At 44.5% G+C, this 14,108-nt stretch overlaps 1 protein-coding gene across 1 annotated transcript in view; it reads left to right on the forward strand.

The window, feature by feature from the left end:
- The window catches only part of SCARB2 (scavenger receptor class B member 2), a 40,269-nt gene extending 26,570 nt beyond the window's left edge, over positions 1-13,699 (forward strand). Inside the window, exons 10-12 of the mRNA XM_083367170.1 lie at positions 3,427-3,478; positions 5,571-5,729; positions 10,066-13,699. Coding sequence (XP_083223296.1) covers positions 3,427-3,478; positions 5,571-5,729; positions 10,066-10,104 — 250 coding nt within the window. The 3' untranslated portion in view covers positions 10,105-13,699. The remainder of the gene's footprint in view (positions 1-3,426; positions 3,479-5,570; positions 5,730-10,065) is intronic.
- The last annotated feature ends 409 nt before the right edge of the window (positions 13,700-14,108 follow it).

A 14,108-nucleotide genomic window follows, 5' to 3' on the forward strand; every position in this document is an offset into this window, starting at 1 on the left:
TTCCTTCCTTCCTTCCTTCCTTCCTTCCTTCCTTCCTTCCTTCCTTCCTTCCTTCCCTCCCTCCCTCCCTCTCTCTTTGTCCTTCCCTCTCTGCATTAGAGCAGTACCCGCGGAGGCGGCCCTGCAGCCCGGCTTTCTCTTGCAGAAAGCAAGCTGAAACGGAGTGAGGGAGATTGCCAGAAATGCGAATCGGCCGATCTCGCGCTCCTGCAAACTCCCTCGCTCAGTTTCAGCTTCCCTTGCTACAAGAGAAAGCAGGCTGAAACGAGGCAGATTGCAGCAGCGCGAGATCAGCCGATTCGCATTCCTGGCAATCTCCCTCACTCCGTTTCAGCCTGCTTTCTTTTGTAGCAAGGGAAGCTGAAACCGAGCGAGGGAGAGTGCAGGAGTGTGAGATCGGCGTTTCTCAGCACGTGCCGATTCGTGCTCCTGGCAATCTCCCTTGCTTTCCACTTGTGGAGGTTGGGGCTGGCCATACGGATCACCTTGGACCATAAGACCCTTGCACCCTCTTCCCCCCCCACCTTTGGGGGAAAAAAGTGCGTCTTATGGTCCGAAAAATACGGTATTTCCCGTTCAGGAGCCTGACAGCCCATGGATAGAAGCTGTTCTTCAGCATATTCCACCAAATTTTTATCCAAAAAACCTTGATCTTTTTACAAGTCCACCATACATGAAAATATATAACATCTTCATATGTAGAAGATTTTTAAGCAAAGGATAAAGTTTTATCCACAATTTTTTTTTTTTTTGGGGGGGGGATAATTACGGATGTTACGGTTGTGGACACTAAGTTGATGTTAAATTTAATTACGGCAGCAAGACTTTTGATAGGTCAGTAATGGAAGAAAGAGGAACTGCCGACTATAGGAGAGTGACTTTAAAGATTTCCGACCTGGCAGAGATGGCGAAGATTTCGGCCTAAGATCTCTCGCAAGAACGTTATATTATGGAATGGGGAAAATGGATTGAGTTTATCCAGGATAAGTATAGGGTTAAGAAGTTTCATGTAGCATTTGAATGAGTCTTCTTTCCTTTTTTCTTTTTTTCTTTTAGTTTTTTTTATATATATTTAATATTATTAAGGTTTGTCTTATCCTATATAAGCTAGAGAGTGATGGATTTTAGAGTTTAAGGTTGTTAATATATGGTTGTTTATGATTGTTTTTCCTTTTTTTTATATATACCTTGTACTCAGCTCTGGGAAGTCGGGGGGGAGGGTGGGGGGGGAGGGAGGAGGGAGGGGGTAGGGGGGAGGGAGGAGGGAGGGGGAGGGGTGGTTTTTAAAGAAAAATTGTATGTTAAAACTTTTCAATAAAAAAAAAGAAGCTGTTCTTCAGCCTGTTGGTACGGCTGGCTATACTCCTGTATCTCCTACCCGATGGTAGGAGAGTAAAGAGGTACCGGCCAGGGTGTGAGTCGTCCCTGAGAATTTTTAATGCATCGGTGTATTTAAGCAGCGAGAAAGATACTCAGCAGAAAAAAACCAGTTTATGAAATAGGCTGTGGTTTAATTTCAGCGTCTCTCATTACGGTCTAAGCTCAGCAAAATGGGCAGCCAAATCAAATCAGTTAGCATGGGAAAATCATTTCAGTAAATAAATAAGATGGTCAAATTGTGTTTGATGCTGCTGCCGCGGTGACTTTATTCACCAGATATTTATTCACCAGGTCTGGGTTTCTCAGCCTCAGCAAAGTTAAGGTGGTTCACTAAATTAATCTCCCAAGGAAAAATACATTTAAAATGGGGCTGTAGAGCTCAACCTTACTCTCTCTGGAAATATTATAGCATTGTGTCCCATTTCAGGGGGGGGGCGCTAAGGGGCTCCCCAAAGCCCTGCCTGGGATGGGGCATCTTTTGGGGAATGGAGTGGGATGGGGCCTCACTGTAAAGAGATTTCCCTTTGGGCTGCATTCCAAACAGGTTCTTACTTGCATAGTCCTCGTTTAATGACTGTCTTGTTTAGCAACTGCATGACAGTGATGGAAGAAGAACTTTGCCCCCAGTCCTCGCATTGGCACCTTTGCTTGGGGTCTGGAGGCTAAAACATACGAGGAAGGGTTGTAGGAACAAGGTATGTCTAGTCCAGGGGTAGGCAACCTCGGCTCTTTTATGACTCATGGACTTCAACTCACAGAATTCCTGAGCCAGCGTGGGGGAACTATGACCCCTTCATGACTCGTGGACTTCAACTTCCAGAATTCCAGAGCTAGCCATGCTGAGGGGAAAGGGAGAGTTTCCAAGCTGAGCCGTACTGGCTCAGGAATTCTGGGAGTTGAAGTCCACGAGTCATAAAGCGGCCTAGGCTCTTTTATGACTCGTGGACTTCAACTCCCAGAATTCCTGAGCTAGCCACACTGAGGGGAAAGGGAGAGTTTCCAAGCTGAGCCATGCTGGCTCAGGAATTCTGGGAGTTGAAGTCCACGAGTCATAAAAGAGCCAAGGTTGCCTACCCCTGGACTAGGGGGTGACATGATAGCAGTGTTCCAATATCTGAGGGGGTGCCACAGAGAAGAGGGGGTCAAGCTATTCTCCAGAGCTGAAGAAGTAACAGATGGAATCTTAACAAAGAGAGATCCAGCCTAGAATCAAGGAGAAATTCCCTGATATTGAGAACAATTAAATCAGTGGAAGGGCTTGCCTTGAGAAGTGGGTGCTCTGTCACTGGAGGTTTCTAAGAAGAGATTGGACAGCCATTTGTCCAGAATAGTATAGGACAGGGGTCTTCAAACCTGGCCATTTTATGACTTGTGGACTTCAACTCTCAGAATTCCTCAGCCAGCGTGCCTGGCTGAGGAATTCTGGGAGTTGAAATCCACTCCTTTTAAGATCTATATCAGGGATCTTCACACTTGGCCCTTTTATGACTTGTGGACTTCAGCTCCCAGAATTCCTCAGCCAGCGTGCCTGGCTGAGGAATTCTGGGAGTTGAAGCCCACTCCTCTTAAAGTCTATATCGGGGGTCTTCAAACTTGGCCCTTTTATAACTTGTGGACTTCAACTCTCAGAATTCCTCAGCCGGGCACGCTGGCTGAGGAATTCTGGGAGTTGAAGTCCACAAGTCATAAAAGGGCCAAGTTTGAAGACCCCTGGTATAGGATCTCCTGCTTCTGCAGGGGGTTGGACTAGAAGACCTCTAAGATATGTTCCAGCTCTGTTATTCTGTTATTATTCTGTTATAACGCAAAGGAAAGCTGAAATACATTGATCAGCACAATTGCACTTGGCCTTATCAATGGCTTCGCATAACAGCTGGGTTGTCTGTCTCAATTGTGCTTGCTCCACGAGGACAACCTATATTCCATTTTCCTGAGCTCTGAAGGCTACTGAGGTGCTTTCCCATCATGTATCCTCGAAGCAGGATAATTCTCTTGAGAATCACTGGAAAACCGTCTGCTTTAATCTACGTTTTTGTCTTATTTCAGTCAAACGGGGAATATCAGAAGAATGCTCTATCCAGTGATGTATCTTAATGAGGTAGGCACTGATCAAACCTCCCCAACTTCACCCCTGCAATTTGTAAGGATGTTCTCTGAACCTGGGAAGGGAACTGGAGAACGGTTGCAGGAACTGGGTATGTCTAGTTTAACGAAGAGAAGGACAAGGGGTGACATGATAGCAGTCTTCCAGTATCTCAGGGGCTGCCCCCAAAGAAGAGGGAGTCAAGCTATTCTCCAAAGCACCCGAAGGCAGGACAAGAAGCAACGGATGGAAACTAGTCAAGGAGAGAAGCAACCTGGAACTAAGGAGAAACTTCCTAATAGTGAGAACAACTAACCAGTGGAACAACCTGCCTCCAGAAGTTGTGGGTGCTCCATCACTGGAGGCTTTCAAGAAAAGATTGGACAACCATTTGTCCTGAATAGTATGGGGTCTCCTGCCTGAGCAGGGGATTCGACTAGAAGACCTCCAAGGTCCCTTCCAATTCTGACTTTTCATGCATGGCAGACAAGGACCAGTTGAAGATTTCAGCCTTAATTCTTAGGATTGATCTATTGATCAGGAAGTCCATGAGAAGGAAGAAACGGCATCTCACAGAGTTGCCCCCTCCCCTTAATATAAAAAGTAAAGGTTCCCCCGCACATGCGTGCTAGTCGTTTCCGACTCTAGGGGCCGGTGCTCATCTCTGTTTCAAAGCCGAAGAGCCAGCGATTGTCCGAGGACGTCTCCGTGGTCATGTGGCCAGCATGACTAGACGCGAAAGGCGCACGGAACGCTGTTACCTTCCCACCGGAGTGGTCCCTATTTTTCTACTTGCATTTTTACGTTCTTTCGAACTGCTAGGTTGGCAGAAGCGGGGACGAGTAAAAGGCGCTCACTGAGCCACCGCGTCCCTAATAATAATAATAATAATAATAATAATTTTATTTGTATACCGCCCTTCTCCCGAAGGACTCAGGGCGGTGAACAGGGCAATACATGTTAAAAGACAAGAATACAAAAATTAAAAGAGATTAAACAAGATGCCCAAAAACTATAACAATAAGTTAAAATACATAAAAAGCAATAAAACCCAAACCCATCAGGCCAGGCCGGCTTGTTCAAACAGGTAGGTCTTTAGATCGCGCCGGAAGGAACGAAGGTCGGGTGCCATCCGGAGCTCAACCGGAAGATGGTTCCATAAATCCGGCGCACCCACAGAGAACGCCCTCCCCTTGGGGGCCACCAGTCGACATTCTTTGACCGGTGGCACCCTGAGGAGGCCTCTGTGGGAGCGCACTGGGCGGAGGGAAGTTGATGCCGGCCGCAGGTGCTCCCTGAGGTATTCCGGACCCATGCCATGAAGGGCTTTATAGGTCATTACCAGCACCTTGAATCTCACACGGAAGACAACTGGGAGCCAATGCAGCTCGCGGAGCAAGGGTGTAACATGGGAGTATCGGGAAACTCCCAACACAACTCTTGCGGCTGCATTCTGTACCAGTTGGAGCCTCCGAGTGGTCCTCAAGGGCAGCCCCATGTAGAGAGCGTTGTAGTAGTCCAAACGAGAGGTCACGAGCGCATGAGTGACCGTGCGCAAGGCCTCCCGGTCTAGATAGGGCCGTAATATAATAATAGAATAGAATAGAATAGAATAGAATAGAATAGAATAGAATATTATATTATATTACATTACATTACATTACTATATTATGTTATGTTATGTTATATTATATTATATTATATTATATTATATTATATTATATTATATTATATTATATTATATTACATTATTATATTAATATATTATATTAATATTATATTATATTATATTATATCATATATCATATCATATATCATATATCATATATATCATAATATAATATATCATAATATAATATAATATAATATAATATAATATAATAATATAATATAATATAATATAATATAATATAATCCAATCCCTTAATATACTCAGTCATAAATAAAGGTTGGAGTATGCTTACCTGGTTTGCCCCAAGCCGCCTCCTCCTGGCCTTAAATTTGGGGGCTTCTCCTTCCAAAGCCATACTTGACCACAGGGGTATGGGCAGATAAAGCCACGATGTTTCTCCTCCTCCATCTCCTTGTTTGTTCTTTCCCTTCTCAGAGTTATGCGCTGGATGATGTAAATGCAGGAAAACTCAGGGCTGGTTTGCTTCAATCCAATCTGATCCAAGCTGTCCCGTTCATCATGTTGGCACTAGGAATTATTTGTGGAGCGGTGTTTCTGACAGTCACCTATTGGCCCAGAGGGAAAAAAGAGGAGGTAAGGTTGTTGGTGGGTCTTCTCATTTCCCTGTTACTTTATTTTAAAAGCAACTTCCTTCCTTCCTTCCTTCCTTCCTTCCTTCCTTCCTTCCCTCCTTCCTTCCTTCCTTCCTTCCTTCCTTCCTTGCTATCTTTTCCTTCCTTCCTTCCTTCCTTCCTTCCTTCCTTCCTTCCTTCCTTCCTTCCTTCCTTCCTTCCTTCCTTCCTTGCTATCTTTTCCTTCCTTCCTTCCTTCCTTCCTTCCTTCCTTCCTTCCTTCCTTCCTTCCTTCCTTCCTTCCTTCCTTCCTCACCTACCTGCTTGTTCATTCTAGGGAAGAGGTTTAATAGACCCACAGTAAATGCGTCTCAGCAACATTCTGCTCGTAACTTATATCTCATGGTAAGACAAGCAAACTTTGTCTCTTCCTGGGGTCTCCAAACTAAGCGCCAACGAGGAGCTGGAATAGGGAATTCTGAAATCTTAAAGCTTGGTTTTGCACATGTACCAGCCACTTAGCGGCATTCTGACTTCTATGGGCGCAGAAATTCCTATTGGTTATTTAAAATTGTATCTCCTAAATGATGATTATCCCTTACTTTGAGCTCAGGTAGGACTGTTTGGAACTTTGAGCATCACAAAGTATAAAATATACATGTGTGAACCAGTTTTGAGATTAAATTATTCTGCTTTAATAACCTAGGCCAGGGGTAGGCAACCTCGGCTCTTTTATGACTCGTGGACTTGCAACTCCCAGAATTCCAGAGCCAGTGCTGGCTCAGGAATTCTGGGAGTTGAAGTCCACGAGTCATAAAAGAGCCGAGGTTGCCTACCCCTGACCTAGGCCACTCTCAACTCTCTGTAGATTGCAACAGCCTTGGGATGGCTTAGCTGGAGCCATTTCAAAACGAAACAAAAGACACTAAGGTGATATCCTAGATTAATCAGGCCATTTATTACTTTTTAACACTGGTGCTTGCATAAAAATTGCAGTTCATGCGTGGTTTGTCACGAAAGCCATTCTCTTCTATGTGTAAGACCGACTAGATCAGTTTTCCCCAACCTTGGCCAGTTTGAAGATGTGTGGACTTCAGCTCCCAGAATTCCCCAGCCAGCAAGCTTCCACAGTGGGGCATAGGGCAGCCACCCGCCCCAGGGGCCAAACACCAGGAAACCTTTGTAATTTCAAGTGGCTGCTGAACCAATGGTCGTAACTCGAGGACTGCCTGTAATTGGAGAGTAGGAGCAATTTTGAGGAACTGAAGAAAGAGCTGTTACCAAAATGGTGGCCAGAGAAAAGAAACTTGAGTCTGGGCTTAGAAGAGTAATTTGAGAAAGCGTCTCAAGCAAGATCCTCTCTATGGTTCTCGCAAAGATGAAGGGAAGGATGGAGGAAGAATCTTCCATTTTGCAAAGTTCTATTATGTTAGCATTCATAACTCTGGCTTCCTACTCAGGTCTACCCTGAAAAGCTAGCATATTTCTAGGAAATACCCCCCTCTTTTTTTCCCTACATAACTATTATGTGGGCCCTTGCACAGACTGGGGAGAAGCTAGATCCCCCAGTCTTTTAAGTCGAGCACCCACAGGACAAGTAATCCTCGATTTACAACAGCTTGTTTAGTGACCGTCCGAAGTTACGACGGCACTGAAAAAAAGTGACGTACGACCGTTTTTCACACTTAACGCCCGTTGCGGCTTTCCTCGGGGGGGTCCCGTGATCAAAATTCAGGCGCTTGGCAACAGACTCCTATTTATGACAGTCACGGGGTCCCAGGATCACGTGATCCCCTTTTTGCGACCTTCTGGCAAGCCAAGTCAACGGGCAAACCTGATTTCGCCATTAACTGATGTAACGACTGCAGGGATTCGCTTAACAGCGGTTGGGAAGAAACGGTCCTAAGGCAGGGTCAAAATTCACTTTTAACAACTTTCTCAAAAATTTGGGGCTCCGTCGTGGTCCTAATTCGAAGGTCTGCCTATTTGTACGGGACGGGCGAGGAGCAGCCTCTGAGAAAAGGATTTCCTGCTTTGACTTCTGGGTGCTGCATATTCTAAACAGGGGTCCCAAACTGTGAGAGGACCCCTCTCACACACACACACACACACACACACACACACACACACACATATTCTGTGCTGGGGTATCTCTTGGGCTTTGTCTATGGGTCTGTAGGGCTTTAATTGGTCTGAAGAGTGGAGAAAAGCTAGAAGGGGGTTCCTGTAATCGCTCAGCTCACTTTTCCGATCTTAAAGGGATTTATAAATATTGCTCTTCGGGGATTGTATAGATTTGGTTCGGCCTGGTCTAGTGGCCCTGGTGAAGGTACTTTCCTAGCGGGATTTACGTTTCTTTTAAAAGCAGCTGGTTGTTTTTTCCGTATCCTTGGGGAAAGAAACAAGGTAGGTTCAGAAAGATGTTCTCCTCAGCGTGGGGACCCAAAGGTATGTGGTGCTCGTTCCCCTTGTAATGTTTTTAGAGCCCAGATCGAAAGATCCACCGATTCGCCCCAAAATTGGCAGCTGAATTGCAACTGAATTCAACAGTCCAATATTGTTACCTCTTGCCAATGTGGTCTTCTCCTATTTCCTTGCTGGAGTAGTAAACATGGGGGGGGGGGGGGAAACAGACCAACACTTTTCTCTGCTGTAGGAATACAACAGCTCAGGGAAATACAGTTTTGGCTAAAAACGTCTCCCTACTAGGCCCATTTCTCACCAGAAATGGATTTACAGTAAAAGGCCATTGTGTACATGTGACCCTTTCCCTGTAAGTCTAGGATAGGGCTGTCTTTGGAACACAACGCCACTAGATAGATCTGCTCAGATAGTTCAGATTGTGCGTGGGGTCTTTGGTGCTCTCTGAGCTCAGTTGCTTTCTTGCAGATGTTTTATTGCCCAACTTGGTAACATCATCAGTGCTAGAAAGGAGTGGAATATACAAATGGCTTCCCCTGTCAATATTGATGGGAATGTTCTGGATGGTCCCTTGATTATTGTTTGATTCAGAGGTCCCCCACCTTGCCAACTTTTAAGACTTGTGGACTTCAACTCCCAGAATTCCTCAGCCAGCCAAGCTGGCTGAGGAATTCTGGCCGTTGAAGTCCACAAGTCTTAAAAGTTTTATTTTTTATATTATTTTTTATTTTAATTCCATTTATATCCCGCCCTTCTCCGAAGACTCAGGGCGGCTTACAAGCTTAGCAGTAGCCTTCATTGTATGTATATGCCTGCTTATTAGGGCTTTCATACACACACACCCCAAGCGGCATTATTACAAAGTCAGCTTATTGCCCCCAACAATCTGGGTCCTCATTTTACCTACCTCGGAAGGATGGAAGGCTGAGTCAACCTTGAGCCTGGTTGCCAAGGTTGGGAGACCCCTGGTTTGATTGTTTGTCAAGAGTTGATTGGGAAATTGTTTCTCGCTTGATGGTCTAGATTAGAATTAATCTTGGCATTAATCTCTGATTATCTGGGTGTTGATTGCTGGGTAGCTTTTCGATTGTCGCTTTTTGAATGGCCTGTAGATGTTGTTTACCTCCAGGTGACCGTTGAGGGCAGATTTGTCTTTTGAGTGCCAGGCTTCCAGGAATTCTCTAGCTTGGCCTAGGATGCTCACTGTTTCCCCATTGAAATTATAGTAAAGTCGGTCTGTGTTTTTATATATTCGTGGCTTGCCCTGTCAGTGTTGCTGGGACACTCCCTTTTGGCACTCAGGAAATGAAGCATCTGCAAGAAAACAACCAAGATCAGAGAGCATCAAGGACCCAACCTCCCAACCCTGAGCTGCAGATATTCCCTTCTGTCAGATCAGCTCAGTTAGAGACCACTTATCAACAATTGTAGGGACGCGGTGGCTCAGTGGGTTAGGACGCTGAGCCTGTCGATCAGGTCGGCAGTTTGGCGGGTCGAATCCCGAGTGCCGCATAACAGAGTGAGCACCTGTTACTCATCCCAGCTTCTGCCAACCTAGCAGTTCGAAAGCACGTAAAAATGCAAGTAGAAAAATAGGGACCACTACGGTGGGAAGGTAACAGCATTCCGTGCGCCTTTGGCGTCTAGTCATGCCGGCCACATGACCATGGAGACGTCCTCGGACAAGCGCTGGCTCTTCAGCTTTGAAACAGAGATGAGCACCGGCCCCTAGAGTTGGAAACGACTAGCACGCATGTGCGGGGGAACCTTTACCTTTACCTTATCAACAATTTATCTGTGAACAGGACTTGAGAAAAGTCTGCTTGGATTCGCCATCTCTAGCAAAGTTGCAGGAGCCGATAGATGCAATGGGTTGTGTAAACACAATCTCTAAATTAACTCTTCTTTTTTTTTTTTTTGCCTCCCCCTAACAACAGGGTACCGTCGACGAAAGAGCTCCACTTATCCGGACTTAGCCCGATTTCCCTAACCACACACATCTACAAAAAAAGAGCTTCACGATGATGACTGAACAGGGGCAAACGTTTTTAACTGCCTGCACAACCTACCACTTCAACGGCTCCCTTGAAGTAGTCGTCTCTTTAGCATTTAGTAACCATCTGCTTCTGAGGAAGGAGGGCATTTGTAAGTCAAAGCCAAACTGAGGGCAGACTGGCAGGCTTAATAAGGGGTTAGTTGGACCCCTATTTGCCGCTGTCTTCCCGGAGTGTGAAACTAGCAGTATTTCACTACACTTGCGTTTTTTCTTGGACTTGTGGAATTGCGCCTGCGCCTGCCTCCCTGCTGGCTTATAGGAGGTGCCATGAAAGGTGACGTCAACCTTGGTGACATCCTTGTTAATTTAGGAGGTTTTGCTAGCACAGCCTTCTCCTGCCATAATTTGATTTCTTGGTGAATCTTATGGGCCAGATCTACTTGGGAGTTTCACTTTTCCCCTAGTGTAAATCTTTGCACTGGAAAAGGGCAAAAAAAAGAGGAATAATTCTATATACAATTTTTCTACAATTTTCCATTTTTGTTCAAGCCATCAGATGTCCCATTCAGTGTTTGTTTTTTAAAATGTCCTTTTGAGGTAAAAGCTTAGAAAGGCTTTTACCAACCTGGTACCCTTTTTTTTTAGAGAACACCAGATTGAAGAAGGCTGGCACAGGTATTCAATAGCGAATTCTCTCCTGTTTCTGTATCTACGGAAATAGAGTTTAAAAGATCCAGCCTCTAGTCTAGGCCAAAAGATTCACTGGGATTCTAATTGCTTTATTATTATTATATATTTTTTAAAAAAAGTGCACACACAAAGTATGTTTGAAGGAGCCATCTCTGCAAACTGGACATATTTTCCAAGAATACAAAACTCCCATTTGTGAAGGTTGTTTTCCCTGCCCCCTCCCCCCCCTCTCCCTCTCTCGTGTCTCCTTTAAAAGTGATTTGGGAATAACAGATTTATTTTCTGAATCCGACACGTGGCTTTCCAAGATCTAAAGGCCTTTCCCTCAGAGGCATCCAAATGTGCAGTGATTTCCCCCTTCAACCTAGGAGAGAGAGAGAAAAAAAAAAGATAAGAGTCTCCACCATTATAGTCAAAACGGAATTTAAACCCTGCTGGTCGAAGCCTACAATTGTCAAGATTAACATGCTCATTTTGAGGGAAAAAAGTGATCGTTTATTTGATCATTCATTTGCACTGGAGGAATGAGAAGGGGGGCCACATCTTCGTTGTGAACTGCACTGATTTGCTGAAGGGAAGCTGGAATCCTTTTTTTTTTTTTTGAGATGGTCCTGAAAGTAAAAAGTAGTAGCCAGTAATTTTGGTGGTAGCATCTGGCTAGCCCTGCTTGGGAGCACAAGTTGTGCTTGATAGTTCGGATAGGAGATGACAAGGAAAAAAACCAAGACATCTCATATCGTGGAAGTTGGGGGGAAAAAAATTCTGGAAGAAAGCGAGGGCAAACTATACTTTTTGCCAGGAAAACGACATGGATGTCCATGAAAACACCAGGAGTCAAACTCGGCTTGAACACCAGTTTTTTTTCCTATTAAGTAAGCAGTGAAAATAGATGCTGTGTCCCTGATACTTCGCCATCCTTCATTTCTGTAGTGTTTACCTATCACTTGAGTTATTACCTGAAGTCTCACTACGATACTCATAGTTCCCAAATGTCCAGTTGTTGGAATTCAACTGTTAGGAAAGGAAGTGATTCCTTGAGTTTGCAATCTTCAATTTTCCCGTTGGATTAGGATAAATTCCCGTGGCTTTTGCTGTGTCCGTTGTATTCTTTAACTTAAATCTTTAAAAAGAATGGTTTTTCCTGGATCTTACCAAGTGTCCCTTAGCTTGGGCATTTCATTACCAATTGTGCCAGGCAGAGTCCTGGGAAGTTAACCAAGCTTGAAGGTGACGTCGGCGGTAGAATTAATCTAAGAGATTAGAGGCACATGTTTTCCAAAGCTAGTGGTTTCCTCCAAGGTCGGGCAAATTATGCAAGCTATGTCGTGAGAAATTAAAATCTGAATATCAACTTTTTTTTCAGCTCAGAAACGAAAATGTCCTATTACGGGGAGACAGTTTTGAATATTTGCAGAGACGAGGAAAAAAAAGAATAATATATTGCAGTCTTAGGAGCCCGGTAATTTTACTACATAATGCCGTAGATCCAAGATTGTGGACTTCTGGTCTATGCTGCACGGATAGCTTTTAGCCTAGGAGTGATATAACCGGCAGATTATAGGCACAGTGAAATTACTCTTGCTTTCAAAGGAGAGTCCTCTGTCACAATTGCAAAAAAAAAAAAAGGCCTGAAAAGTTGGCCTGTTTAGTCTCTTTGAGGTCCTTGGTGCACCCTGAGCTGGGTTGTTTTCTTGTAGACGTTTTATTGCCCAACTAGGTAACTTCGTCAGTGCTAGAAGGGAGTGGGGTTTGTTCACTGTTTATATAGAGTTGGATAGTGAAATGTCTGCAAGAAAACCACCAAGCTCGGAGAGCATCAAAGACCCTGAGCTTCAAATATTCTCTTCTGTTGTTAAGTCTCTTGCTTGATCTGGTAAAAACTAGATGTAATCATATATGGGATTAGTAATTGACACTCTGGGTAGCAGCTTTAAATACGCAAAGTTTTGTAATAGCTGTTAATAAATCAAAGGGTTGGTTTCTCCTCTTTTCAAAAAGATTAGTCAGTTTAAGACAGTGTGGAGGGGAGAACCACAACTGGATTTTGGCACAGGACTATGCGCTGCTTGTGAAGTCAGAACTGAAATCAAATCTCAAGGCCCTAAATGTGCTTGGAATGTTGCTTATTTAATTTTAAACATCTTTTATAGCTGGCTATATTTGATGGATGATTTGGGGTTTCTTGTTAAGGGGGGAAAAAACCCACAAGGCTAAAGTCTCCCTAGTCTTGAAACCGATATAACTGGCAAATGTGTGTGCTGCTGCTGATGGATATATTTAAAAGCCAGACTTTAGGATCTAGTCCCAAACAGATGTTCCTATTTTTGATGGTCAAGGCAATTGCTGCTGGTACTTAAGGCCTAGCTGCGTCTCTTGTACAAATTTAGAGATGATGGGCACACTTTGCAAGTTGCTTGCCATAATTTCTGCTCCTGATGTTGAGGCTCACACCAAGTTCCCAAGAATTTGCAGGTTCCTTGTAACCCGACTGGACATCGCTACCAATATGAGTCCTGCAGTTGCACGAGTGTGGATGTGTGCATTGACCAACATACTATCTTGGGCTGAAGCCATTAAAACTGCTCTCTTTAGACTGACTCAACTCCTCTTCAACTATACAAGCCAAGATCCATCTGAATCACATTTATCTAATGCTTCTCTTAACTCACAAAGAGCTTCTGATGTCTCTGTATCCTACGAGTTGCACAAGATACACTAATACTAACTCCTTTAGAAGATGGGAAGCTAAGATTGTGCCATAGCTGCTTTTCCAAGGTTGTGTTACTGAGTTAATGACAAGCGCTGGCCTTAAAAACAGTCTTGTGTCTCCCTGAAGACTAACACACTTTTATGGCATGTTGGAACAATACAAGCAGTAAAAGATGTTTTGGTTGTTTCATTTCGTTTTCTTACGTCTTAAAAGGGAAAGACGGCAACAAGCAAGAAAATGCATTTCATGCTCAGGTGGGCTGGGTGGAAGGGAGGGAGGGGGAAAGAAGGAAAAAAAAAGAGGAAAGAAACAGGAGGGAGGGAGGGAGGAAATAACCCAAGGAAGAAGGGAAGAAAGAACTAATGGAAGGAGGGAGAAAGGAAGGAAATGAGAGAGGGAGGAAAAGAAGGGAGACTTGTATGATTCGCGGCTTACTCTGGAAGATCATATAGTGGCTGTGACTAGGGGGGCTTTCGCCCAGGTTCGCCTGGTGCGTCAGTTGCGGCCCTATCTAGACCGGGATGCCCTGTGTACGGTCACTCATGCGCTCGTTACCTCTCGTCTGGACTACTGCAACGCTCTGT

Source organism: Vipera ursinii (assembly GCF_947247035.1).
Source record: "Vipera ursinii genome assembly, chromosome: 7".
In the NCBI taxonomy this organism is placed as follows: domain Eukaryota; kingdom Metazoa; phylum Chordata; class Lepidosauria; order Squamata; family Viperidae; genus Vipera; species Vipera ursinii.